The sequence below is a fragment of the Henckelia pumila genome, chromosome 2 (genome assembly GCF_033568475.1).
Source record: "Henckelia pumila isolate YLH828 chromosome 2, ASM3356847v2, whole genome shotgun sequence".
NCBI classification, from domain to species: domain Eukaryota; kingdom Viridiplantae; phylum Streptophyta; class Magnoliopsida; order Lamiales; family Gesneriaceae; genus Henckelia; species Henckelia pumila.
In genome coordinates, this window is record NC_133121.1 from 4,307,294 (window position 1) to 4,334,605 (window position 27,312).

A 27,312-nucleotide genomic window follows, 5' to 3' on the forward strand; every position below is an offset into this window, starting at 1 on the left:
GTCTGGAAGTTGCCAACTACCGGATGTTATCGCGTGGCAACCACCTAGGAATAAAGCACTATCAAGGTAGATGGATCATGTTGCTTTAATTCACCTAATTCAATGCAATTTCGAGCAACACAAATAAGCCCAAAGCTTATAATGAAGATTATTAAGTTTTTTGGCCACTATATAAGCTAAAGGATTTATTTGTCGAGGAAGCCATTTATTATATCTTTTAACACAATACATAGTTTTGTTTTTACATTGAGAGAAATGGTGGTTAAAGTATATGGTCCGGCCGATGCAGCTTGCCCACAGAGGGTCTTAGCCTGCCTTTTCGAGTTAGGGCTCAAGTTCGAGCTCGTACCCATTGATCTCCCATCCGGAGAGCAGAAAAGACCTGAATTTCTACTCAGACAGGTTTCTTTTTAAAACTATATATATATACTTGCTTATTGATGAATAATATTGAAGATATATTCTAGATAAAATATTACCTAGGGGACAAATTAAATATATATCTTGAGTAATATTTCTTGCTTTTCGACAGCCCTTTGGACAAGTCCCTGCTATAGAGGATGGCGATTTCAAACTTTTCGGTAATCAACACAATGGAGCCATATTCATTCAGGGAATTTTTTTTTTCAATCCCTTTTATATTTGTTTATTTGTAATTTTGATCATCGCGTGTTATAAAATTTCAGTTTTAGTACATTATTTTTGTGTGTTTTTTTTTTTTGACAATTTTGGTATTTTTAATGATCAGACATCGTGGAACTAATGCTGTACTGATGTGACGTTGATGTATATAGTGTCACGACCAGCACTCCAAACATAAAAATACTAGAATATTTGCCAAAAAAAAATATTGAAGGACTAAAACTGAAATTCCATAATATAGATGATCAAAATTGCAAAACGAACAAACTTAGAGGACAAAAAATGCGGCTTTCACATTCATTTATGCATACATATATATAGTCATATATATATATTGAATCATGCATGCATGGTTTTAAATATATTTATATGTTGTTTGGAAAAATATTGACTGAATTTTCTCATGCACATATGTCAGAATCCAGGGCCATAATCAGGTACTACGCAGCAAAATATCAAGGCATAACAGGTCTTGTGGGAAACAATTTGGAAGAGAGAGCTCTAGTGGAGCAATGGATGGAGGTGGAAAGCCACAACTACAACCCATTAATTTACGCTATGGTCCTCGAGGTCATCGTGGCCCCGCGAATGGGCCGGGCCCCAGACACGGAGTTGGTACGCGACCGCGAGGGCAAATTGGGAAAAGTGCTGAACATTTACGAGGAGAGGTTGTCGAAAACCAAGTACCTCGCCGGAGACCGGTTCACGTTGGCCGATCTTACTCACTTGCCTAATACGAGGTTCTTGATGAATGAAGGTTTCGAGCATTTGATCAAAGATAGGAAAAATGTGTGCAATTGGTGGGTCGACATCTCGGGCCGTCCGGCTTGGAAGAAAGTGATGCTGCTTCAAAATTGAAATTAAATAAAACCAAATTAATAACATATATGTTGTTTGGCATTTTATAATGAATTTCTTTTGAGTAGTCTTTCAATACAAGATCATTCAGCCAAAAAAAAAAATTTCCCGGGTCCCAAACAAATTGGGATAGGGAAGAAATAACAAAAGAGGCGATCGCATGAGCAACCATGTTAGCCGATCTTCGAACATGTGAAATAGTGATCATAGAATGCTGAGACGTCAATAACTGTCGAATGTCAGCCGCAATAGCACCTATATAACTGAAATCCTCCTTCAATCGAGTGACTGCTTGCACCGCTAGGAGAGAGTCCGATGTGATTTGGTGAAACTGAATACCATATTCCTGGGTAATCTGAAAGCCACCCAAAATTGCCTGAAGTTCGGCCAGTGTGACAGATTGTGGCCTCTCTAATCTCCTACCAAAAGTCAATACGGGACAACCTACATGGTCCCTAATAACCCCACCAAAGGCATAGCTGTTGGTTCTCTCATTGTATGCCGCATCAACATCCATACGTAGACAATTAACCGGTGGAGCAATCCACTTCTCCTCAGATTTGCAAATTAAACCTCGCTCTCATTGCCAAATTTGAGAGCCACCCGAGCAGAAAGAAAATCACCTAGAAGACTTTCACTCCAATCCACATTCAACACGGCCGAGAACCCCTTCGATTTATGCACCACACACAGCCTCTCACACCAAGTGGCCCAAGATCTCATAACAAAAACCTCGAAATCCAGCCTGCTTAATGAGTCTTTCATCCATAAGAATATATCAAAGATCTCCAGATGCCACATCTGCTTCAAAATGACCCAAAACCGGGTACCCTTCCACCATGACTTGACCACGACACAAAAGAATAAAGCGTGGGCTGTGGAGTCACAACTCGAGCAACAAAGTGGGCACGTTCCAGCCACAGGGACATGGTGAGATAAAAGGTTCTGCGATGTTGGGATATCCTAACTCTGCGGCCTTGCATCCATCCCGAACCGAGTATTTGCCTTTAGAGTCGAACATCCAAATCCGGAGATCCTCTTGTTGAGTATGCGACAGTGGAATGGCCATAATGTTTTGAGCTATGTGAAGAGGAAAAATTTGTTGGATCTTCCCTATAATGAATTTCTTTATCAATTGTGCACATACGCATTTTTTTGGTCTTGTCTTTAGTTTTAATTTAAGCTTTTTGGAAAACAACTTTTTGGGCTTTTACAGTTTTACAATTGGGATCAAAGAGAACAAGATCATCTTTTGACATCTTAATCAAATTTTTTATTGCTTGATTTGATTTTGTGCACGTACCTGTTTCTAGTACCAAGATTGTGTTGTTTATATAGGGGATCGAGTGTAATGTGCATGCATGCATATTTGAAAATCCAATGTGGCCATGTGGGTGGGTGTAAATTTATAAACATACACGTGGGTAGGTGTAAATTTATAAAATTAATTCCAAAATCAAAAACTCAATTATTAATGTTAGCTTATCAACATGCCAGCGCTTAGGGGTGGTTTTTCGGTATACCTTATTATAAATATTGGTATGAAAAAAATTCATACCGATATCGATAGTAAAATTTCAAAACTTTGGTACGAAAAAAATCTATATTGATACCGTATAGATACCAAATAAAATTCGGTATACCCTTGTGTAACTATCTATTGTTCTTTTATCTTTAACGTTTAATTTATGTAAGGAGTCAGACTCATTTAAATCCATAAACCCAAGAAATCATATCATCTTTAGAAATTAGCCAGTGTTTAAAATTGCTTAGAACAATATATATAATTTCTAAAACTATGTTAATGCAAAAAATAATTTAAATTTTCTTCAAGATTAGTTGATGACTTATAATTCATCTAATATCAAAATTTTAAATTTAGGACGAGATTTCGGGTTCGAGCGAAAAACAAAAAAAGTTGTAACCTTTTGGTCATGACCAATGCAGGTGCTTCGATGCTACCGTGGGGTAATATTCCACATGATTTTTGACCAATCTTTATCTTACACCCTACAGAAGAAGTGGGTCGAATTACCCGTCGAATGCCATGCCATAAACTAAGGCAGTACGGATATGCTATTGGTGCCAAACTGGACTCCAATCTTTATAGGCTGTCTTTTATGGGCTTCAATACGCTATTAGAAGACAAATGGATTCAACATTTATCTATTTGGGTTTTCCTAAATTTGGTATTTATGAATGAGCTCATGAAAAAGTTAAATGGGCCAGAGAATTTTTAACATAGAGATTTTTCTCTCCATCTTTACTATTTTAACAATAGATCAATATTTAAAATGAAATTGATATAAATTAAATTTTAAAAATTATACCTTCTATCATGAAAGTATACAAATAAGTTACCCTTAAAATTACTTAAAAATAAAAATGTTCACTTATCGGAATTTCAAAATAAAATTTATATATTAAAATATAATTTAATACTATATTAAATTTGGAGAGCACTAGTAGAATAAATTTTATTATAAGTTCCTCAAATTTATATAAAATGTAGATATACAACATTTGGTATGAAATATAAAGATTGTAACTGACTACACATTTTTGTTTCATCCGATGTTGGTCTCAATTTTTACAAAATATTATAACTATAAATCATTATATTATCCACATATATTGATTTATCTTTCATGTATTAATTATACATATTTCATTATCATGTATCACGATTCACGAGTCAAATTAAATAATATAATCAATCATAATATATAATAAAATCAGAGGAGAACATTTGGTCCGTTAGTTTATTTATTTATTTTTTGGTATAACCTAACTGACTCAATTATTTTTTTACAAAGATGGATCAAAATCAAACTGAATTATCCTTTCAGGAAGCCGCAATGCCGAGGACTCGGCCCAATACCCTCTTTTTTTGGGCCGCAACTCAAACTTGATTGGTTGGACTTATAAAAGTCATTTTTTTCAAAACAAAATAAAATAAAATTGAAACAAGTCATTTAGTTACATTTATAAAACTGATGGGAAAAAAAATAAAAAATTAATGTCTACTGACTAGTACTTGGTATTAATTAGGGATGTAAACGAGTCGAGCCGAGCTTTTGAATGTTCGAGCTCGGTTATTTTATAAACGAGCCGAGCCCTAGCTTATTTAACGAGCCTAAACGAGCTTAATATATTTAAACTATAAATTTAAATATTTATTAAATTAATTAAAAACTAAATTATATATTTGAAAAAAATATAATATTATTATTAAAATTTGTAATTTTATCCTAATAAATTAATTTTTATAGATTTTTCAATATTTTTCATAAGTAAAGTGTAAATTTATAAATTAAATATCAATACTATTATTTTTTCGTCTAAAGATGACTTACGAGCTTGTTAACGAGCCTGTTAACGAGTATGTTCACGAGCTAACGAGCCGAATATTGTAAAGCTCGAGCTTGGTTCATTTGTCTTAACGAGCCTCATTAAACGAGCTCGAACGAGCTTTTAACGAGCCGAAACCCGAACTGTTCGCGAACTGTTCGTCTCATTTACATCCCTAATATTAATCTTGTCAATCATCAAATACTTCTTTTGGGAGCTAAATGGAGCTTCATTATTTAAAACCAATATATAGTCAAAATATTTATTCTGAACAAAATTATATACATATATATGTATTAATTTATTATTATTTTTTTGAAAAAAGCCTAAAGAGATCGGTTTTCAAGTCGAACATTATTTATTGATTGGACAAAGATTAAATAATAATAATAATAATAATAATAATAATAATAACCCAACAACTAAGTTTCGATCCTTTTTCTTCTTCAAATTACAACACAAACACGAGATGAAAATGATTATTCTCAAATGCATACCATATTCTTTTATTCGCAAACCATGCCAAAAAAAAAAAAAAAAAAAGTAAACCAGAAATTGGCCATCAACCGTGGCTAGCCACACCTTATTAATCTAGCCATTGAAATAAGTTTTGAAATAATTTCATTCAATTCCATGCATTTTTCTGAGCATCCCCACGAACTCACAAACTTGTTGAGGATTTGGCAGAACTTTGGCAACACTGTCCCTTTTCTTACATTTCTCGATCCAAGTTCCAATCTTCGGACACTCATCTTCAATCTTGAATCCACCATACTTCTCGTAGGCATCGAACCATGCAGTCAGCCCGAGGAGCACGACGTCTACGAACCCGAATTCGTCTCCGCCGAAGTAGTCCTTCCCTCCCATTGCCCCCTCTAGCTTCTTCAAAATGTCAATGAACTCTTTCTTAGCACCCTCCAATTCTTCTCCTTTGCCCTTCCAAATTGAGCTTCCAGCATCAAAAACCTATGGATATTATAAATAAAATAAATGTTAATTCTGTGTTACATTTCAATATTTTAATACACAAAATTGAATAATGAAAGAATGCTCATATACAATGACATGATTGTTTTAATAGAAAGTTAATTAAAATCTCATGCATGTTCGATCCGCTTCATAGTAAATGGGACCTTTTTGTCGATGAAATCAGCCCAGAACCGAGCTCGGGATCGTCCGTAGGCACAAGCCGGGAGCAGCGGCGGTGAAGCCCATGCCTCATCGATGTAATACACGATGTTAGATGATTCAACAATGGGTTTACCATTGTGCAGAAGAACAGGAACTTTCTCATAAATAGGATTTGATTTCAGCAACAAATCACTCTTCCCTCCAAAGATGTCCTCCTCTCGGGCTTCATAGCTCAACCCTTTCTCCTCCAGAGCAATTTTAACTCTCAAAGAGAATGGGCTAACCCAGAAATCCAAGAGAACAAGATCATCTTTTGACATCTTAATCAAAGTTTTTATTGCTTGATTTGATTTTGTGCATGTACGTGTTTCTTGTACCAAGATTGTGTTGTTTATATAGGGGATCGAGTGTAATGCGCATGCATATTTGAAAATCCAATGCAGGCTTTGTAGTAACCGATGCTGGGTTACAAACTTTCAATCGGCTGTCTCTTTTGTCTGGTTTGTTTGCACTTAGTGGATGCCTATACAATGCAGAAATGCAATGAATGAACACTGACAGTGTCTCATTCAAGGGAAGTTTAGTTTGACACATGTGCCGACAACTATTAGAAAAAGCTTCATTGCAAAGAACAAAAAGATGCAACTGGTTCATGGTATTGTATGCCAAAGACCCAATCTTCTGTCAAACATATGCTAAAAAGATTCCATTCAACAACAAAGAAGCCGAACCCAAGTGAAACAAAGAAAAAGAAATGGAGATGTTTTCAAGAAAGTCGATCTAAAATAACATATGTTCAGAAAACACATCTTTGAAACTATCAGAAATGGAACCAAACATTCAGCCAAAGCATTCTTATGATAGAATTCTGACATTATTTCTAAGGAATACTACCTACCACTTGAACGAACGGCCGTGGGTGAAGAAACCATCAAATGAATGACTCGAACTCATATTTAACAGTAAACTATTCTGTACACGGTATACACTATGAAATATACCTTTCCTGAGATATGGATAAACAACATAGAGAGTTTAAAACCATTCCATTCATATGTTGATCGGTTCCCTGATTTTGACATATACACAGATATGAAGGTAGTGCTCAGGGTTTATCAAATTGTTTGCTATCCAGACAAATGGAATTTCCAGTTTTGGCTCTATTCCCTGAATCCGGACAAGCTTGATCTCAGCATTGTCAGATAGGCGCCCTGCACGTTCATTTGATACTTCTGCAGTATCTTCAGGACTTCTTGAGCTACTTGCTTCTTCTGATCCATGCTCTTCTCCAACCTCTTCTACAAGTGGATTTGCATCAATTGAGGATTTCTCTGCAAAGAACTCGGGTAACAGAGCTTTTACCGCATCATACAAGGTGAAGCAATTTCCTGCAATATGAGGAATGTATAAATGTTTTTACACGGGAGCGCCACTAGATCATGTAATAATTTGTTTGAATGTACAATGCTGGAAGGGAAAAGTCCCACGAAGCTCAGCTAATTTCAACTACAGGTAAAAGGATATATATTCGGTGTAATCTGCCCATCTTGCTACCCCACCCCACCAGCTGAACATTCTAAATACATAAACATAAGCGATATGATTTGGGATTTCGGCAGGAGAGTAATATCAATGAAGCAATTTTTAAAATTTTATGGCAGAATGATATTAGTGGTTCTCCTATTCAGAGGTTCGGCAAGTATTGACAAACATCAGAAGGTGGATATGATTTACCCTGAGTATTAAACTTGGTGGTGGCTAAGTTTCTTCTATTTGAAATTCTAAAATTTAGCAACCCAAAAGAAACACATGTTGCCCCAACTTTTTTATTTTTGGACTACACTGATTGAGGCGCAAAAGCTCACAGACTAGCAAGACTCAAGTTCCATAACGTGTGCAACAATAAATAGGTAACAAAAATTTTGTTAGATCCACGGTTGATGTAATTAATTATATAACAAATGGAACGACGTCATCCTCACCATAAATCTCCACAGGATGGTTTATGTAAGAAATTTTGTCCCAGCTATCAACAACAGGAGAATCTTCCAAATCATCAATATCTTCAACAATACTCCGAAGGTACAAACGAACTGGAATTCTACCTGATGAGAGAAACCAAACATAAAACTGATTAAATAGAAAGATAAATGCATGCAACATTCTTCCTACTTGATAACAATGTTGAAGTAACCATTCCGGAGCAAAAAAATCAATCCAAGGGTCTAAGGAAACTAAAACTAAAACTGGCATTGGCAATGTCACCACTGCTTGCACTTCTAAATGCCGATCAAGTAATCTTTTAATTGTAAAACCAAGATTTGGGGAAAAAGACATCCATCAAGATTAAGTGAACTGAAAGAGCAGGAAGAACACCCAAAAAAAACAAAGGAAAAACATCCACCAAGATACGAGCCATTTGACACAAAATATCTACAGAGATTTATGAAATGAATATCTATCTGTACATGACAGAATTATAACTACTGAACGTCTAACCTGCCCTGGTTGGTGCAATAGCATTAGAGTCATTAATGCCTTGAAAAGCTTTTGAACCGGAAGAACTCAATTTGAAAGAAAAGTCATCTCCAGCTACGTGATCAAGTTTAAGTTTGGACGAAACACCGCGGTAAACTTCCATCTGGCCTGATGAATAACATTATTTAAATTTACACTTTTATCCATGGTTTGAAAACTAAGGGCGAACATAAAAATATCAGAAAGCTTATCGATCAAATTTCATGTGTTATTGTAATACAACAAGGAACGTACGCACAATGTTAGTGCATAAACCAGGAAAGATAGGACCAGTAACCGCAAACTCAAGAACACAGTGACATGCACGATGAAATCATGTTTCTCACACTTACAAAATCCTTATATTTTTTTAAACAACTAGCAATTCCGATTACTATCTACAAAAAAATACGAGGCAAAAAAATTTTTCTGATAACATTTATACACCTGAGTTGTTAAAAGAGTGCATCTTTACACCGTCAAAATGCAAGGTGGCATGTTTGTCAATGTAAGTTGCGTCATTTATTTTAGAGTGCATCTTTACACCGTCCAACAGAAAATAAATGACGCAACTTACATTGACAAACATGCCACCTTGCATTTTGACTTACTCAATGGAAACATGAAAAATAAGGTAGCAAAATAGTCTCAAAAAAGGAAGGCGAGACCCAAGCCCATATGAGATCTCCTATTTCAGCCACAAGCCCACAACAAGCATAAATCTGCCATATTTTCATCCCAATACCGTGATTCTTACTGAATCGAATTGGGTACTTTAGGGAATATGGCAACTCTCGTGGTGGGTTTAGGCCATGGCTAAAGCAGGAGACCCCAAATAGGCTTCGCTCTCACAAGGAACTTCTAATAATGGAAAGAACAAATATCAATTAGTAGTCATGGTGCTTGATTTCTTTATAATCATTTCAAATAGCAATTCATAGAACAAAAAAGAAAAAAGACAGAAAATATACAGCCAAAAGGTGTATAAAAGCCTATCATTTCCTTTTCCAAAAAAAAAAAAAAAGAAGAAGAAAAAAGCCTATCATTTAAAACGAGCACATAATCTAAGAAAATTTCATACCATTTAATACAGACAGCCAAAGTTCTGCCTGATCAGATTGAGACATATTCATAATATTCTTGCAGTTGCCATTGATAATATATGCAGCCTGTGGAGAAGCTTATGCAATTAATAAGTCAGACAGGTGGCTGAACTGCTTGAGGTAAGCATTTCATCTCTTACAATTCAACCAAATAAAAAATGTAAAGTTAGTTCTTGAATTAGTATAATAAAGGATGATAGAAAAGGAGTTTATACAAGAAGGCAAGCCCAAGGTGAGAGAGACCAGCATCTTAACAAAGGAAAAACGTGAAACACGAGATGCAATCATGTCCTTCTAATTGTTTGAGGGTGAATATCTTCCTCTCTATTGCTAACGGGTGCACACACCAGAAACTTTAATCAGTAAGGTTGGACTCTGATCTTCCTCCCCACCCACACCCAAAATCCGAATTTCAGTTTCAAGGTTTGCCTATGAAAGGATTATTTCTCAGCGAAGCGGGTTTCTTATCTTCTGTGAGTGGCTGAGTGCAAGTGTGCCTTAACAGCAATTAAAAGAAAAAAAAGCTACTCAACTTTGAGACCACCAATGGAAGTAAAAATAAAACAGAACAAAAATGATTTCTTTAACCTCTTTCAGTGCATTTATAAAGCTCCACTTTACACTCTCTTCACCTTCACAAGGGATCAACAAATTCCCAGGATATCCTCTAAAATGCACCTGCAGGCAGATACAACAGCACGCTCAGTGAAAGTGGGAAATTGTTAGCTGGTTCTTTTGATTCAAGTAGCAGGGAAAGCAACAGACTGAAGTATTATAAGTACAGATCGATCAAACAAGATGAAATATATAAAAATAGAACTGATAGTAAATTCCCGGAGATATCTCCATAATCCCCTGGTAGAGCTAGTACAACCACAAACAACTAACGACAATGAACAGAACAACCGATTCTCTTCCTCCATCTCCTTCTAATTACCCCTTCCCACGTGAATTCTCTAAATGGGCCTCTTGGGCTTTCTAGAATATACAAATTTGATATTGGGTTTGGTATGGTCTTCCAGGCCCCTAACAGAAATGCATAAGCAAATAATAAGTGTGCCTAGAATTCTTGGACTAGTATGTTGCTTTGACTGACTCGAGTGATCCACAATTTAATCATTTAAGATGTAAATATGCAGGCCAAGACTCTGCCGTTGGCACTAATCTGAGGAGTTCACCTCACTATAATTTAATTTTGTTGGAATATGTTCTCAACAGGCAACAAGGCATCCTTTAATTGTTAAGGTTACAAGCCCAGGAACACGTAAGCACAACTGTATGTTTAAATGATACATTTTCAACCAAGCACTTGATCTACCAGGATCCTCATCAATACCTGAATGGAATGTCGAATTCAAAGAATACCTAGCAAGAAGCTTTTAGCTTAAGGGAATACACCTAGGATGTCCTTTATACATCACATTGTACAAATTTATTGCACTTGAAGCCTTAAATAGTAAGACTGTAAGAGTGACAGTGGTTAATTCAAGTGACAGTTACCACCCTATGGTGGATTTGCATTGTAAATATGTTGCCTCATCCTATTAAGGTACTTCAAAATGAGCCAAGGAGTTAACAAATGCCAGATGCAAACTTATCAATCAACTATTACATGCTTACACATTTCACACCTCGAGTAAAGCCATTTGTATACTACAGTTAAAACCCACTTTACAGTCAGATAATTCAAAGGTGATGGAATGAACATTTTACTTTTGAACTGGTATAACGATGCCAGTTAAAAAGCATCCCAACATCTTATAATTTCAAAAGTAGCAACAGCCAACATGTCTCCGCTGAGTTCAACAAAAAGTTTTTTTGGTTGGCGACACACAAAAAAATTCACATAAAGATTAAGTACTTCACAGTTTAGCAAAGAATCCACCATAAGCCAGAATTAATTTCATACAGTTATATTCCAAGGTCTCTCCGGTTCTGCACAAAGAAGATCAAAAAGTACCCCTGTAGGTATATACCTGGAATGGGTAACAATAATACCAATCAGAATTTTTTTTTAAAAAAAAAAAAAAAAAAAAAAAAAAAAGGGCTAATTTTATGGAACAATAAACATGCAAATTTTCTTAAACAAGAAGCTACAACGACATAGAAACCCCGCAAAAACAAAATTAGAATACAGTAGCTCCGTATCATTACAATGCACCATAGTCATTAAAACCTTTGCCCCTTGAGGCTTAAAACAATGTGCCCAGGCACAAACAAGATTCAGTCAAGCACAAGCTTCAGCGTGCAACAATGGCACGAAGCATGCTTTAACTGTCCTTAAATGCAACAATAGTTAATCCAAAATAATAATTCATTTATATTTGATTATACACCAAAAAATACACCTTTTATAATTGTTCATTAATTTGCAAAGTCCATTTTCAATGCTATGAGATGGTACAATTTTAGAGCATTTAAGTTTCATAATTTTACACGCTCGTGTGCATCATCTGCTTGTGCCTTCAGATTTCAACGGCCACAAAATACACTGATAAGAGATTATATAAACCTCACTGATTAGAATTGTGTAAAAAAGAAGCATGAACTAAAGGAACTACAAATTCTATAATTACGTATCAGCTAAAGACACCGCCTTTGACCTCCACCACCAAGTGGAGAACATCTAGGCAGCGGTACCATGAAGAAAACCGCTGGCGTAATATCATGTCGATATCTTCAAAATTTATTGTCCAAAACAATATTTTTTTCTGGCTCGAAAAGCGATTGAATGTTGAAAAATAAACCACCACTTTAATCCTTGATGGATTTTTATTCCCTTTCTTATAATTATAATCCTTTCTTTCATAATGGCAGCATCTGGATGGGATTCATTTGCACCTATAGATCAAGTAATGAGCATGCAAATACACACCATTTGAGCGGTAAACCTTTGTAATCGAACCACACAGTGTCAACTCCAGGAGGAAGGGAACTGCTAAAGAAAGGCTTAATCTGCGGAACTAACAGAGGCAAGTACCCCAACCGAGAGGCCAATATCTGCAACAAAATCCATAACACGAAAAAGTAATGATAGTAAGAAGGACAAAAGCCCATCAAAATCGAATTTTAAGCTGTTAAGTAATATCTGTCATTTAACCCAACAGAATAAACACAAAATGAAAACCCAGCAGACAGATAGTCATTTAGTAACAAAAGCAAGCCATAAATCCCAAACCCATCTGGTAAATACATTAAAGTAAACACAGCTTCATTCTCCATGACATTTCGCCAACCACCAGTTTGCAATCACATATAATACTGATCGTCAAAACATAAATAGGACAAGGTACCAAAGCGGGGGACGGAGGTGGAAGAGTGGTGACTTCAGAATCGTGGAGATGAATTTGAAGTGGAATCGCGCCTGCCCAAACATATTGCTGCGCTTCGTTTCCCGCCGCCTTGTAATCGTCTATTGTCATCAGTTCTAGATCAACGAACAAAGCTTCTGGCTTGAGTTATTACTCCACCGGCGCTTCCGTGCAGTCTCCACTCCGATTCCGAAGCCGTGAGACCGCTAAAATATTTTCCTTTATTTTTTTGGGGAGAATTGAATTGTTTAAACACTTTTACTTTGTCAAAATATATTTTTTCTTAAATAAAATTTATGGGATATTGTAAATTTAAAAATAAAATTAAAAAATTCATTGAAGCATAAAATTTTTTTCTCTAAAGATACTTGTATGTAAAAAATACATATACTATTATCTGATTTTATCATAGTCACCAATTCTATATATCTTAACGGGATTTTTGTTTTGTAGATACGTTTTTTTTAGGCTGGTTAATCAAATTTAGAGTCCGTTTGGATTTCATAAACTTTTTTTTAAAAAGAGTAACACTTCTGTGAGACGGTCTCGTTCGTGAGACGGGTTAATCCTACCCATATTTACAATAATAAGTAATACTTTTGGCATAAATTGTAATACTTTTTAATTGATAACCCATACAAGAGACCCGTCTCATAAAAATGACCCTTGAGACCGTCTCATAGGAGTTTTTGCCTTTTAAAAAAAAATTTTAAAAACCTTTAATTTTTAATTTTTTTAAAAATCTCTAAATTTAAAAAAAAATGTTTTAAAGCACTTAAATGACCATCTAAACATTTTATAAACTAAAAAGCTTTTTTTTAAAAAAAAGTGATTTCTGATCGGGCTTTTGATATCAAACGGGGCCTTAATGAGAAATAATACTTTTAATATAAAATTATATTTTTTTTGTATTCATCTACTTACAAATTATGTATACTAGCAATTATGCACACGCGATGCGTGTGTTATATATAGTATACAAATATCAATATCAAAATAAAAATGAATGTAATTTAGATGAGTTATTTTGAATTGATAATATACATAGAGAAAGTTAGCTTAGAATAAAATGAGGTGAGAATAATTTTAGAAATGAGAAATAAAATTTATTATATAAGACGATGAGAAATGCAAGACGGTTGGAAAAAAAAATTAAGAAATTGCAAGGTGGGATGTGAAATGAAAAGTTGGAGGTTAATGAACCAATTGAAAAAAAAAGAAAATAATAAAGTTAGTGTTCTCAAAAATAGTTTTTATAAGTTTCTCAACTATTATAAAATAGTAGAGATAATATAATTTTTATATCACAAACATTATCCAACAAAAGGTAATTGCAATATAAATTAATATTAAAATATTCGATAATCACTTTTATATTCTTCCTTTTTTGAGTAAATATTAGTTCTGATAATATGCATTAAACACGAATCAACAAATAAATGTGGATAACAATTACATTTTCTAAAATCAAAATGAGCTATATAAACACTTTTGTTTTTTAATTCTTGTGAATAAGCTTCATATATTTAAGTATGTGGTTAATTCAATGTGAAAATCCATTTACAAGAGGTATGAAAACATATACCAATTTCTCAACAAAAAAAAAAAAGAAAAAAAAAAAAGATCTCCCATGGGTAAATATTTATTGCATCCAAATTTGTCATTATTATTGGAATTATTACTCCGAAAAGGGGAGGAAAAAAAAAAAAGAAAAGAAACGAAAAGAAAAAGGTTAATATTAACTTCAATGGGTTGGAAAGTTTAATCCTTCATTTCATTTGGTTAAAATCAAGTTAAGCTATCTCTTTGGGATGATGACCGCTGATCTTTTGATCGAAAAGGTTGTCTGCACCTGCAAACTGCAATCAAATCCCCTAACGTAGCCGCCGTATTGACGCAGATCACACCCCCAGAGAATTCCCTTCTGGTTTTTCTCCATTTCCCAATTGAGAACAACACTTTCATGCGTCGTTACTACGCACTAAACGGCAGCTAATTAACAAATTTGTTGTTCAGTCGCCATCGGCATACAGACCAACTACCAAGAATTGGCCTTTTACTCATTTCAATCAAATCCCAATTCGCAGAAGTTGGAGAGAAGCGCAGGAAAGTGTGTCGATCGAGCAAGCAGAGGGCGACAAATGTTCGGGGCCGTCCAGTTGGGTCTATTGGCGGCCTGTGTAGTGTTGTTTGTGCCTATGGGAATGGCGGGTTGGCATTTGAGCCGTAACAAGATGCTTTTTTTTAGCTGTGCCCTCTTCATTACTCTGGCTGTCGGTGTTCATCTGATGCCTTATTTCCCTTCAATCTCCGATTTCCTCTCCCCGGCGGATATAATTTCAGCCCCAACTGGTGAGTCTTCTTTGAGTAGTGATTCGTGTCTCTTTTTCTTACATAGTGGTATGTATAGTGGTGATGAAGAATGTGAGAGTGGCATTGGTTGTAAAAAGAGGTCTTGGGAGTGGATTCAATCTGGTAAGGTTGCTGAATGTCAGTTTCAGAGGTTGAAGAAATTGGATGCGTCTATTTTGTTAAATGGGTCTTGGGTAGTGGTTGCTGGTGATTCTCAGGCGAGGCTAATGGTGGTTTCTTTGTTAGAATTAGTGATGGGATCCGAGGGAATGGAGAGAGTGAGGGGGGATTTGTTCAAGAGGCACAGTGATTATTCAGTGGTGGTGGATGAGATTGCTCTGAAGTTGGATTTTTTGTGGGCTCCATATGTTAGGAATTTGACTGAATTGATGATTCGTTTTAAGGGAAACAACAATTACCCGGATGTTATGGTGATGGGAGCTGGATTATGGGATATGCTTCATGTGAACAATGCATCAGATTATGGTGTTTCATTAACACAATTCAAGGATTCTTGCTTGGCACTTATGCCGGTTTCATCGGATTTGGAGGCTATGGATGGAGGGCTAAGCCAGGCTCCGTCCACCCAGCTGGTGCATTTCTTTTGGCTCGGGATTCCAACATTGATAAATTCAATGTTGAACACAGAGGAGAAGAGGGAGAGGATGGCTGATACAATGTGTGATTTATATAATAACAAACTTATCGAAAGCGAGCTACTGCGACAATCTGGTGGGCCACTTTTGAAACTAGATATTCGATTGTTAAGTGAATTATGTGGGCCTCAATGTACAGTTGACGGAATGCATTATGATCAACTTGTATATGATGCCGCCGTTCAAATAATGCTGCATGCATTGCTCATTGAATCTAATCAGAAGCTACAATAATGGAATCTTGAATCCCTGTTGAACAATAGAGGAATTTTTATGGATTGCAAATATTTGTTGTACACTTTGGTGTTTTCAGTCTTGAATATGTCAGTCTTTCCAGTGTTCTCTTAGTTGGCACTCGACATCAGTCAAATTCTGCTGTCGCTCGCAGCAGACACGGAGGTTTTTTTTATTTTGGTTCTTTGGCACACGAAAACTGATACACGATAAGAAGCAACTTTTGCTGTTAGTCAGAGCAACTGCTAGTACCTCACATCCAATTTTGGTGTGAACATCTATGTAATTCTGTGTTAGTATCCTAACTACACCTTTTCAACCCTGAAACAATCGTCAGGATTTTTCATTCCTGCATTAGCTATTTACATCATCTGATATACACGTAGACAAGGTTTTTTTATTTGTTTCCTTATGTTGGTTCTTAACCGAATGTTTATTTTGCTTAATAAATCCTTGATTAATTATCTTAGCTTGTTATAGTTGTAAATGTATATAATATTTTGTTACATATTCATGAGATTATCGTTATGTGTTTATCTTTTAGCTATTTTATCTGTGCCTCGTGATTGAACTGATCTTGACTTGGTTTGAATGTTGAATGCTGCCAATTGTTCATGAACCTATTCATCTGTTACTAAATATTAAATTTATCAATTCTGTGTATGGTGGTTTACGATGAACTTGATATCATGCCCTTGTTGGCCTTGGGAGAGTTGGTATTATAAATGCATGGCTGAATTTTACTGCTTGCTGTTAGTTATAACAATGGGATTAAGATAAAGTTATAAATATCTAGAATGCTACAGGTAAGGCAGAAATGAAGTCACGAGCTAGTTCACGAACGAGCTTCTGCAAGTGAGGCCTTTAGTGGTGTCTTTTATGCTTGTGCTTGTACATTGTTTTAAGTCAATTTTTAATAACCATAATGGCGATTTCGATATCTTCCTGATTTGAGTGGAACAGATTCACTTTGCAAGTGACCTGGGGAAATTCTATGCCGCCCTCCGGGGTAGTGCCCGGAGGGCAATCCAACGGCCCCGGGCCATGACACATCACAATGATGTGATGTGCAAAATGGCCCGGGCCATTGGATCTGCCAGATCGGGCACTACCCATGGGGCGGCTAAGAATTCCCCAGTGACCTGATCAGCTTGCGTCGAATGAGATTTGATGCACCTAGATTGATGTCCTATCACTTCATAGGAAACGTGGAAGAAGAGGTTTTAACGTATGAATGGTGTGATATGACCTTTTTGAAGTTGAAGAATGGAGCCACCTGTTGAAAGAAAAGTGTCTCTTTATATATATGCAAATAAGTGGATTTAATTGGTGTGGTGGAATGCTTGTGAACGTTGATAACCATTCAAAGGATTGTTGATGAATCATCATTACTCATTAGAGCACGAAATGCATACTGCCAAATCCACTGTTAGGAACTTCATCTGGTTTCCTCTTTATGCAAGAAACAATGAGACAATTTGATGGTTTCATTTGGCAGCCACCGTGGTGCAGTGAATTTTGATGCTTTGAAAAGCCAAGTGAAAAGAGCTACCTGAAGTAACTTCTTTGACAATTTTAACCACTTCTGCTATTCATTCTTTTTATTCAATGGCACCCAAGTACACCGACAAGCTTGGGCAGAAAATAGTTCTTGGCTGCATGAAACTTATTGAATTTTCTATATCATAACGGAAAATGAAGGGGGTGGATTCAACTAATCCTTGCAAATGGCAAGATTTTTAGATGTCCATTGATCTAAATGTCTGCCTGTGTAATGAAAAAGGAATCAGCTTTCCATGTTCCAAGTGGTTATGAAAGAAGTAAATGAGATCAAGGACTTCCTTAACTGGTATGAACACTGGATGCAAGAAGACTTAGCATCAAGAAAATTTGGTGCAGAAGAATTTAACCGATGAATAATCATGATATTTATTTACACTTGAGCTATATCACCTTTATGGCAGCATATAAGACATTGATGTGCAAGTTCATGATGATGGCGGCATAAAGTCGTGTGCTTGCATTTGGGGAAAGGCCTCTTGTATCAGGGATTGCGAGGATGAAAGGAGATGGAGTTGCACAAGTGTAGCTGATACATGGAACAAACCATTATCGACTTGGTTCGACTAAAATTTGGACTAGTGTGTTGAAGGAGAACAGAAAAGTATCCATGGATTACATTGGTGAAGGGTGAGTGCGTTGATGGCTTTTTAGAAATTTTTGGGATTCACTAATCCAATCTCTGTTTGAAACACATCAATCATATTTATTTGATTTCTATGATTTGGATAAAGAGCATTCATGTTAGCCGATTCTGCACGAGCATTATCGAGACTCGAGTATTTTGTGGAGTTTGAAATTAGTAAATTGTTCTCTTAAACATAAAGAAGAAAATCAATCGAACAAAAATAGCAAATTCGTGGCAGTGCTATGTACATCGTGAAACAACTTTTAGTGGTTCCAGAAAGGACAATAATAAAAAAAGACTATTTCTTTTATTTAGCTTGCTATGTAGGATCGCCAAAAGTAATTCTAAACGTAACTCTTAAAATTAGAGGCAAATGACCAATAATCAAATAAAGACCAAACCCAAAATTTAATTTTAGAAAACCCATTTATTACAAACAAAATCAAAAGAAAAAGGTACTACAGGAAGAGAGTGGGGGGGGGAACTATTACAGCACTACAATCGAGTACCATTTCAAATTGAGGTTTGGTTTGTCACTCGACGGGATTCTTTATTAAACTAAATCTTTTACAAGACCTAGGCCAACTGCCAGATTATATAACAGGCTTTTTTTCAAAAGAAAATGCCCTATTTTTAATGCCCCTTTCCCCCGTTTTTTGACGGGGCAACCATCAGAAGGGACGTAAAGAATGAACTAGATCTCCAAGTGACAAAATGAAACGACTCAATCTCGAAGATAATGCGTGCCTGATGTTTTCCATGTAAGCCGCCAACTCAATTATTTCTGCAGATCAAGGTGCCAATGATTATGCATTTTCTTCCCGATGCCAAGCAAGTTGAATAATAAGCATAGGCTGAGTAAGACCGCAAATTTGCTTACCTAGAAGTAACCTCAGTTGCATATATTTGACAGCTGTCTTAAATCTGTAAACAAGAAACGCAGATCCTGCAAATTGTACATTAATATCATGAGCACAGGTGACAGGACATCCAAACACATTCAATATTCTTTTCCAAAAATGTTTAAAACAAAGTCCAAATTCGGAAGGAAATCTCGCAAAGGAAGACGGCTTCAATCATATCCGAGATAAGAGGATATCGGTTTAGTGGTTTAAACTATGTTGATATGTGATATTTTAATAATACACCAGATCACAACTGGATCCCAGGGCACTAAGGCAGCGCTTGTAAGCGAGACTCGAGTAAATATTCTCTGATGGAAGTTACTATACACTCATCCACATATTGGAACATGGTCATCCATCCAGGAGAATTATTTTGCCCACTTAAACGTGGTTAGTTCCTTTCCACGACCAACATGAAAAGTACAACCAATTATCACAGGAGTGTATTCATTTCCGAAAAAAGGTCCTTATTCACTTTGTTCGAGCATTCTATATCTTACAAGAAAGTAGAAAGGATTTTTCACCTGTTACAGAACTAGCATCTTGAGAGAGGCCACATATCGCAAATTTAGCATAAGCCAGTAATCGTATCCTTTGAGGAGCACCCAACTTGCTGACCAAAGACCTTAGTAGGCCGCTGAATATGAGGGGATAATCAAGTAAACTATAAAAAGCGCCAAACCAAACCTCAATTCCTTGTAATGTGAATTGAAGAAACAGGATTATCCTTACTCAGTTCGCAAGATGGCAAGGAAGTGAGGAGGTAATGACTCCATGAAGGAAGAAATGTCCTCCATTTTTAGAGACTTCAGCTCCTGCTTTAAATTTTTTCTCTCTTCAGGTGGCATTTGACTTCCAAGTGAAGATTTACTTTCGATCATTATCAACAAAAATCATAATTAGTTACACACTCAAAACGACATCATCAATATTTCAGTACTATTCATTTATACTGCTTACAGGTCTCGAAGTATCCTGATTTAAATCTTCAAACTGTAAAAATTATTGGGGTGATTGTTCACATCCTAACCTACCAAAAGAGAATGTCAGTATTGTTCTACCTTGTGTTCTCTGACCAAACCAATTTCAAAGAGATGTTAGAACCCAATTCAAATAGGTAGGAGAGATGCTGGGCTGCTGGCCATGTTTAATCGCATTGCTAATTGAGCTGGTAAGTTATTTCAAATGAATACTCGGATAGTTCTACAGCCATCCACTTATGATATTCAATTGCTGGAAATGAATTCACAAATTCTTTAATCACCAATATTCTCTGTTTCCCTTAACTCGATTCTTCTCAATAAAATTGAAATAATTCTTTTCGGAGTGGTTGATCTCAAAAAACTTACAGGGATACAGAATCTTGAACTTAACATTACAGGAATCAAGCAATCAATCCTGTGTTGCTCTATGTGGTGCTTTCCAAAGGCAACCAGTTCTCTCCCGATTTAGAGAATGGATGCAGCTCTGCCCTTGCTTGTTCCTTATTTTCGAAATAAAAAATATAGGGAATACTAAGGCCAGCATACACAAACTAATCTAAAACATTTTTCTGGATTAATAAAATTGGTCCATAACAATATACAGGCAGAGGAAAATTGAGTCATGCAGGTCTCTAGGAGGGTGTTTTTGACACGTTTGCTATCACAAATAATTCGGAAAGGAATTTTTTTTCAGAGAAAAAAATTGAGCCCAAGAGATTCATTCTTCTTGCATTCATAAAATGTAATGACCAGATAGATTGGCCAAGCTAAAAACAACTACCTGTCAATGGTTCTTCCAGTAAATATGACAGGAAAGTATCTTGAGAACTTCCCAACACCAAAGGCATCACCCAGCTGCAATATTGCTTGTGAGTCCATTAAAATTAAAGCCTCCCAAAGTTTGCAATAGTTCTGTCTGAATTCTTCAGCCAATGACTTGTAGATCCCATGATCCAGAATGACTTAATTCATTTATAAAAGCAAATAAAAACTTATCCAGTTAAAAATGAATGGTAACAAGAAGTGTCTAGAACATACCTAATGAAAAGCCATTGGGTCCATGTGGAGAAACTAATATGTTCCCAGGATGTGGGTCTCCATGAAGGAAACCATGGACAAATATCATCTCAGCAAACACTTCCACCAGGGCTTTTGCAACCTATATACAAGCAAAAAGAAAATAGAACGGAGAAATGTAAAATGAGGGCAAAGCTTCAAAACCATACATTGAAGCCATTAAGTTTATATACAATTCATGCATCGGCTAAATTTCCAGATACTGAAAGCTTCAAAAACTTTTTGCATGGGAAGAAATCACATATGTACCCTATTGCAATCAGAATAGCATAAATCATAAATGATGACATCACAAGACACAATATGTACTAATTTGCCAGCGTGCAAACCTCAAGAGGACTAATTCCTGTTTGCTTCAAAAATTCCAAGTCATCAACCTGAAAACTAAGGACTTTCAGTTAGTGTGAATGTAAGTCAAAGTTAAAAAATCAAATCACATTTTAAATGTATGTCAAACAGTCAAAAATATCAACATATTAACAAAAAATCACCTAATAACAATGATATCAACCATTTCAATCACTTATTGGAGAATCCATTTTTATCGGATTTCACCTAGATTAACAAACGCCAACCAACAGAAACTTACCGCTCTCCCCAACTAATAATTAAAGTAAAAATGATAACGCACAGAAATTTTAAATTAATGATTGATCGTGCGAGGCACAAGCAATCATCAATCTCACATAAGAACTATGACAGAAGAGAAATTGCAATACTAATATTGCAGGCATATAAATGGAAACAAAGAGTTAAAACATACAAAGAACAAAAAAATAATGAAAATTGGCCATCTCCACAGATACACGAGTATGATTTGGTGACTGGTCATATACAATCAGCCAACAGTGCTACAATTAAGAAAATTGAGTGAACTCTGCTTTACAATCTGAAACTTTCGCAAGGGTTTGAAGAAGAACAGTTGATGGACTTATAAGAGAAACACACTTCACAGGTTTGTAGTCCCAATAAAGCACTGTCAATCGCACCTTTTGTCCTGTGCAAAACTGCATAGTCAGAACCTGGCTGCTTGTATAATCCTGGAGATATTATCATGACAATTAGCTAAAGACAGGCAAAAAACAGTATTTCAATAGTGAGAAACAAAAAATGCTGAAGAAACAACTATGTAACTAGACCAATGTGGAATAAAAGATTTAACCTACCCAATAAACACAAGGAATCTTGACCATGCTGTTGTTTTTGAAGTTTTTCGCCGCCCTTTCCGAGTTTTTAGCCTCTTGAATGAAATCTACATGGAAATAAGAAATAAAATCAACTGAAGCAAGTTCATTCTTCTTTTTGCTTTGACTTAGAGCAACATATGTCATGAATATATAATAGTGAAAAATTCATCCCAAATATTTACAAATGAAAATGCGATTGAAACATACAGAAGGCATTGCTATTTGCAGACAATAAAGCTTGGTTAACAACAAACTAAGACAGCCTGAAGTCGCTCATGTATGAAGTAGCAAGCATAAATGACCGGGGTAAGATAAATATTAAATTAATGGCAAATGACCCGTTGAAAAATAACTGTATATATGCTAGCAGCTAGTAGAAACAAATACAAAACTTCTCCAGTATGGAATACTTGTGTGCTTTCAGGTAAGGAAGAGTAAACTTCTGTTCTTTCTTCACTTTTATGTTCCAAAGAAAGATGATTTAAATATTCACCAACAAGAATAAGACTTGGTCTGTAAAAGACAGGCCTATGGCAGCTAACTGGCCAAATAATATACCGCTCGTGAACCCTTCAGCCTGTATGATGCTATCACATGAAGAAAAATTATTTGCCACCAAAGATATCGCAGAAGGAAAACTCCACCATACGCAAAACACATTATATCTGATGAAAAAGAAAGCAAGAAAATGATTTCAACAATTGAGTTGGTCAATGCCACAAATACACCTACCTCAGCAAATAACAGTAACTTCATTCACGTCTTTGAAGGAAACTGGAAGCATTTAAGAATTTTCAATAAATTATACAGAGAAATAGACCAAAATTTTACTGCATACATTATAAATATTAATCAAGATAGCTGGTCGGTAAAACAATCAGGGTCAATTCAAACTAAATGGATTTAAAACTGTCAAAAGGAAATTTATTTATATGTTTTCAGTACACAGCATTACTGTCTAAATGAAAGAGGGACAAAAACAAGGAATCATTTGATGTTTCAGACAGCTTCTTGAGACTATCAATGCAAGCTACAAAATCATATCAGCGGTGTATAACTGCAACCATGTCGATACAACTCACCAAGTTCAAAAGCAATATTCATAGCGAATTCTGAAACCATCCAATGAAACCTGTAATCTGGATAAAGCTGGAGAGAGAAGCAACAGACAGCTTAACAGGTAAGCAGTATGGGTGTCTTGACAGTATATTTATCGTTCATACACTCGAAGGAAACACAAAAATTTCACATGCAATAAAATTTTACAAATTCAGACAAAATAGGACCAAATGAGCCATTTAAATCTCACCCATGCAACTGATCTTGAGAGGAAATCCATGGTAGCAAGGTCAAATTTCATCAGATATTGTAGTCCTGGATATTGGACCTGTGATTTAGAAAATATCACAAAAAACAAAGCAGGCTTTAACTAATCTCAAGTTTCCTTTTGCACTAGAACGACAGAATTGTTTGTTTTTTGGTCAACATTTGATTACATATGGTCCACATTACTTGTTTAAAGAGTGCTGTAAGCCAACAAAAAAAGCTGGTTCGATGTTCCAAAAACAATTAAGGTTTTGATTCGCAAAAAGAGAAAGTTGATATTTGAATTCAAACAAAAACTCTAATGATGTACATGGGAATTGGGATCGATTTAAAGTATACCAAAGAATATATATATATATATATAGAAGAAATTAAGTGCCCTCAAGTGGCATTAGAACTATATTTGTTTTAAATCAAGCTGTCACCACAAAATCCACCAAAATCAGAGGAAAATAAAATTTCCTCGCAGCAAGCCATTTTCCTTATTTTCAAATCATGGAAGAAAATTGCAGAGGGAAACAACACAAGTATAATAATGTTTCAAGGTATTGTAGTACATTATGGTAAAGAAAAAATAAAAACTTGGAACCAGGATAATTCAATGGGCAAACCTTGACTGCCACTTCTTGCAAATCTTTCAGAACGGCACGGTGAACTTGAGCAATTGAAGCAGCAGCAACTGGTTGCTCGTCGAATGAGCAGAATCTAAAATTCAAGCATCAAATAGCCAACAGGTTCAGATTCTAAGAAGCTATATTTAATAGGAATTGATACTTACAGATAATGGAATCGAGGCACACTAAGAAAGTCTGAAGTGAGAATAAAACTATTCCAGAGATTTACGATAGTAAACAATAGTGTCTCAATCTTTTAAGTTTTATGCCAAACTATTTAGAAAGCGGAGGCATGATGCCAAAGGCACACTTTGAGCGCTTTCAAATGCATCAATGAGTACTTGCAAGTTCCTGATGGCGTACACTCTTATTATCTCTTCAAAAAAACCAACTTAGTGTTTGTAGGAGGATCAGGCAATTGGTAGTTATTCTAAGGAATATGAATCTTAATCATTTTTGGGTAATATCGGTGGTGGCAGTGGTACAGGCACTTGGTCGTGAAACTATGCTCAAGTACCATCTGCTTCCCATTCATTTATTATATTTATGTCTATGCCCAGACAGAAAAGAAGCCGAATGAATTCAAGCCAATGTGTCTAGAAATTTACGAGAAATCCCGAATCTACTGGTGGTTGTGCGAGGATCAAAGGAGACCTAGACGTATACTGTCGTGGCAACGCATTATTGCATAGCAAGGAACAATGAAACTCTCCTAGTTACACGACTCAAGTAAATCAAGTCAAGTACGCAAATGTTCAAACTCAGCAAGATAATCCAGAAGCATGGAGTATGCTTCCATCCAATTCAATTGTAGTCGTTGACAAATTGAGGAAGACAGCATATTGAAAGCAAATGCCTCTCAAATTCATACCTTGACAATACATAGTGATGAAATATATAGTCGATATATTTTCAAACTTAAATAATCGGCATTTCTATCCGGTATTATATCTCTTGTCACGTGCAAGAATCCTCAGAACTTCGAGTAATGGGATTCGGATACTGAGTGACATTATCATTTATCACAGACGATTTTCAAATAATTCATGGGTGGAAACGGAAATAGGTCACTACTCACTAGATGACAAAGACACGACAAACTTGATAACTGAAGCCTCTTTGGAAAGTCCTTAAAACTTGAAAATGTCTAAATTTGGACCGATAAATTAGATAACGAAGAATTACCCGTAAATTAAGAAGTGAAATCAGTAATATATTGCTGCTTGAATGAGCAGGAAGCGTGTTGTTTTAATAAGAAAGTGATTCATGTACTGTGTTAAAGGAGACTTAACATGTATCAACTTACATCTCTGATAAATCCTTCCCCAGACTCTGGATTATAACTTCTCTGATGGCATCGAAATTACAAGGAACTGCCTGAAGCATAATACGGCATGATAGAACATGATTACATGAATTATAACCAATCCATTAGTTACATATATAGCACAGAAATTCACTCGACAAATAATTCCAGGGAAGATGATACGCTAAAAACCTGATCTTGTAAAACCGAAAGAGTAGATGAGTATTCTTTTGGTACTTGACGCATGGCTGCAACAAACTGACCAGCTTTGACATAGAAACCTTTGTTGGTATCACATAATTTTAATATCTTACTTGCTGACCGTTGATGAATCTGCACAAGGTCAAATGGCATAAAACTGAATAAGAAGGATGGAGATGTGATAACATCGATAAATAGTATTCAAATAACCCCTCATACATAAACTTTGACTTCAAACCCAAGTATGTTTTTGAAAACATAAAAATAATTATAGCCTCGATTTCACCAAATTATAGCTTCTAATTTTTATTGGAATAACCCGAGTACAAGGTTATTAGCATTCGGTGAAAAGGTGAAAAACTATGGGTATCAACCAGGTTGGGCCGCCTAATATTTAGTTCTCTCTCACTTAGCATGTAAAAATGTAAAGTAAAATTGCTGGAAATTCTTAACATGGCATCAAGTAATGAAATAATAAGAGGAGAAACATGTAGTAGATTATGAATTATGATTTACTGGCTCTTCACTTCAAGCTTCATTGTGAAACTTATCTGCAATGGCATTTCATCAATATCATCTCAAACCTACACCTTTTGGAACTGTAATGTCTTACAATAGAAAAGATATAGCATCATAGAAATAAAATTAGAAAAATTAATATGAACCTTATAAATGGTAAAAATGTAACATCAATATTTACTCCCGTCTCAGACTTGAACATTGGTGGGGTTTAACAATACTAGCAAAGACCTCTAACTGAGGGACCATAATTGCAGCGATAGGAGATAAATAAATAAACAATTGAACGAAGGAACGAATCATGAATGCCGAACCTCGGACAACACACGCCCGTACTCATCGGAATTTGCGGGTATGCAGCACAGAGAAAGCTTGTAATCAACCATGCACGAAGCAATCTGCAAAACAATAAGAAAAAACAGTTCAGATATGCAAACGAGGTCGAATAAAACCGGATAAACGAAGACGAAGAGCAGTAAGGGTACGGTGAAGATGGCGCGAGAAGAGCGAACGACGCCGTTTGAGAAGTTGGAGGGGAAATCGAGGGAGTGGGTGGCAGGAAGGGTCTGCGAATGGGCGGCGCTCTGGTAGATGAGAGAGGCGACACCAGATGCGGTTATGACGTATGCTGACGTCTTCACACAGAGCCTCAACGCTCCATGCTTCGCCATCTCAAGCGCACTGGACTGGGGGGCCAAGTGGCCCGAGCGCGACCCCAAGAAAGGAAATTAATTTCTTTATTTTTTAATTAATTATATATATTATATTATTAACCGTGTTTGGGAGAGCTCACGGTTTTTTTTAATAAAATTTTAAAATTTTGTTAACAAAAAGATGAGAAGTACTTCCTA

At 35.8% G+C, this 27,312-nt stretch overlaps 5 protein-coding genes across 5 annotated transcripts; 2 read left to right on the forward strand and 3 right to left on the reverse strand.

Annotated features, from left to right (window-relative positions):
• The first annotated feature begins 216 nt into the window (after positions 1-216).
• LOC140884624 (glutathione S-transferase F12) lies at positions 217-1,543 on the forward strand. Its single transcript, XM_073291424.1, has 3 exons — positions 217-402; positions 533-581; positions 1,061-1,543. The coding sequence occupies exons 1-3, from the start codon at positions 256-258 to the stop codon at positions 1,498-1,500; spliced, it is 636 nt and encodes a 211-aa protein (XP_073147525.1). The 5' UTR covers positions 217-255; the 3' UTR covers positions 1,501-1,543.
• A 3,874-nt stretch (positions 1,544-5,417) lies between these two features.
• LOC140877071 (glutathione S-transferase U19-like) lies at positions 5,418-6,302 on the reverse strand. Its single transcript, XM_073280560.1, has 2 exons — positions 5,985-6,302; positions 5,418-5,817 (listed from the first exon to the last, which is right to left on the reverse strand). The coding sequence occupies exons 1-2, from the start codon at positions 6,300-6,302 to the stop codon at positions 5,473-5,475; spliced, it is 663 nt and encodes a 220-aa protein (XP_073136661.1). The 3' UTR covers positions 5,418-5,472.
• Positions 6,303-6,913: 611 nt separating this feature from the next.
• LOC140881447 (autophagy protein 5) lies at positions 6,914-13,155 on the reverse strand. Its single transcript, XM_073286773.1, has 8 exons — positions 12,896-13,155; positions 12,478-12,602; positions 11,512-11,578; positions 10,191-10,280; positions 9,581-9,668; positions 8,482-8,628; positions 7,965-8,087; positions 6,914-7,370 (listed from the first exon to the last, which is right to left on the reverse strand). The coding sequence occupies exons 1-8, from the start codon at positions 13,022-13,024 to the stop codon at positions 7,033-7,035; spliced, it is 1,107 nt and encodes a 368-aa protein (XP_073142874.1). The 5' UTR covers positions 13,025-13,155; the 3' UTR covers positions 6,914-7,032.
• A 1,540-nt stretch (positions 13,156-14,695) lies between these two features.
• Positions 14,696-16,579, forward strand: LOC140883766 (protein ALTERED XYLOGLUCAN 9). The gene has a single exon (XM_073290351.1). The coding sequence runs from the start codon at positions 15,055-15,057 to the stop codon at positions 16,153-16,155; it is 1,101 nt and encodes a 366-aa protein (XP_073146452.1). The 5' UTR covers positions 14,696-15,054; the 3' UTR covers positions 16,156-16,579.
• Positions 16,580-18,769: 2,190 nt separating this feature from the next.
• Positions 18,770-27,167, reverse strand: LOC140879869 (uncharacterized). The gene is made up of 16 exons (XM_073283815.1): positions 26,947-27,167; positions 26,776-26,859; positions 25,934-26,074; positions 25,742-25,812; positions 24,433-24,526; positions 23,805-23,882; positions 23,578-23,644; positions 22,475-22,560; positions 22,298-22,348; positions 21,638-21,685; positions 21,270-21,390; positions 21,013-21,193; positions 19,981-20,118; positions 19,773-19,885; positions 19,224-19,289; positions 18,770-19,127 (listed from the first exon to the last, which is right to left on the reverse strand). The coding sequence occupies exons 1-16, from the start codon at positions 27,130-27,132 to the stop codon at positions 19,015-19,017; spliced, it is 1,638 nt and encodes a 545-aa protein (XP_073139916.1). The 5' UTR covers positions 27,133-27,167; the 3' UTR covers positions 18,770-19,014.
• Between the last annotated feature and the right edge of the window lie 145 nt (positions 27,168-27,312).

Coding starts and splice junctions, on each gene's coding strand:
- LOC140877071 (XM_073280560.1), bottom strand. CDS start 6,302: ATGTCAAAAGATGATCTTGTTCTCTTGGATTTCTGGGTTAGCCCATTC. Junction 5,818..5,984: donor CTGATTTCATCGACAAAAAG/GTCCCATTTACT, acceptor TAATATCCATAG/GTTTTTGATGCTGGAAGCTC.
- LOC140883766 (XM_073290351.1), top strand. CDS start 15,055: ATGTTCGGGGCCGTCCAGTTGGGTCTATTGGCGGCCTGTGTAGTGTTG.
- LOC140884624 (XM_073291424.1), top strand. CDS start 256: ATGGTGGTTAAAGTATATGGTCCGGCCGATGCAGCTTGCCCACAGAGG. Junction 403..532: donor CTGAATTTCTACTCAGACAG/GTTTCTTTTTAA, acceptor GCTTTTCGACAG/CCCTTTGGACAAGTCCCTGC. Junction 582..1,060: donor TGGCGATTTCAAACTTTTCG/GTAATCAACACA, acceptor CACATATGTCAG/AATCCAGGGCCATAATCAGG.
- LOC140881447 (XM_073286773.1), bottom strand. CDS start 13,024: ATGACAATAGACGATTACAAGGCGGCGGGAAACGAAGCGCAGCAATAT. Junction 8,629..9,580: donor TTGGCTGTCTGTATTAAATG/GTATGAAATTTT, acceptor GTTATTCATCAG/GCCAGATGGAAGTTTACCGC. Junction 7,371..7,964: donor CCATCCTGTGGAGATTTATG/GTGAGGATGACG, acceptor CTCATATTGCAG/GAAATTGCTTCACCTTGTAT.
- LOC140879869 (XM_073283815.1), bottom strand. CDS start 27,132: ATGGCGAAGCATGGAGCGTTGAGGCTCTGTGTGAAGACGTCAGCATAC. Junction 25,813..25,933: donor TTTCGGTTTTACAAGATCAG/GTTTTTAGCGTA, acceptor ATTATGCTTCAG/GCAGTTCCTTGTAATTTCGA. Junction 19,128..19,223: donor GCAACTGAGGTTACTTCTAG/GTAAGCAAATTT, acceptor CTTGATCTGCAG/AAATAATTGAGTTGGCGGCT.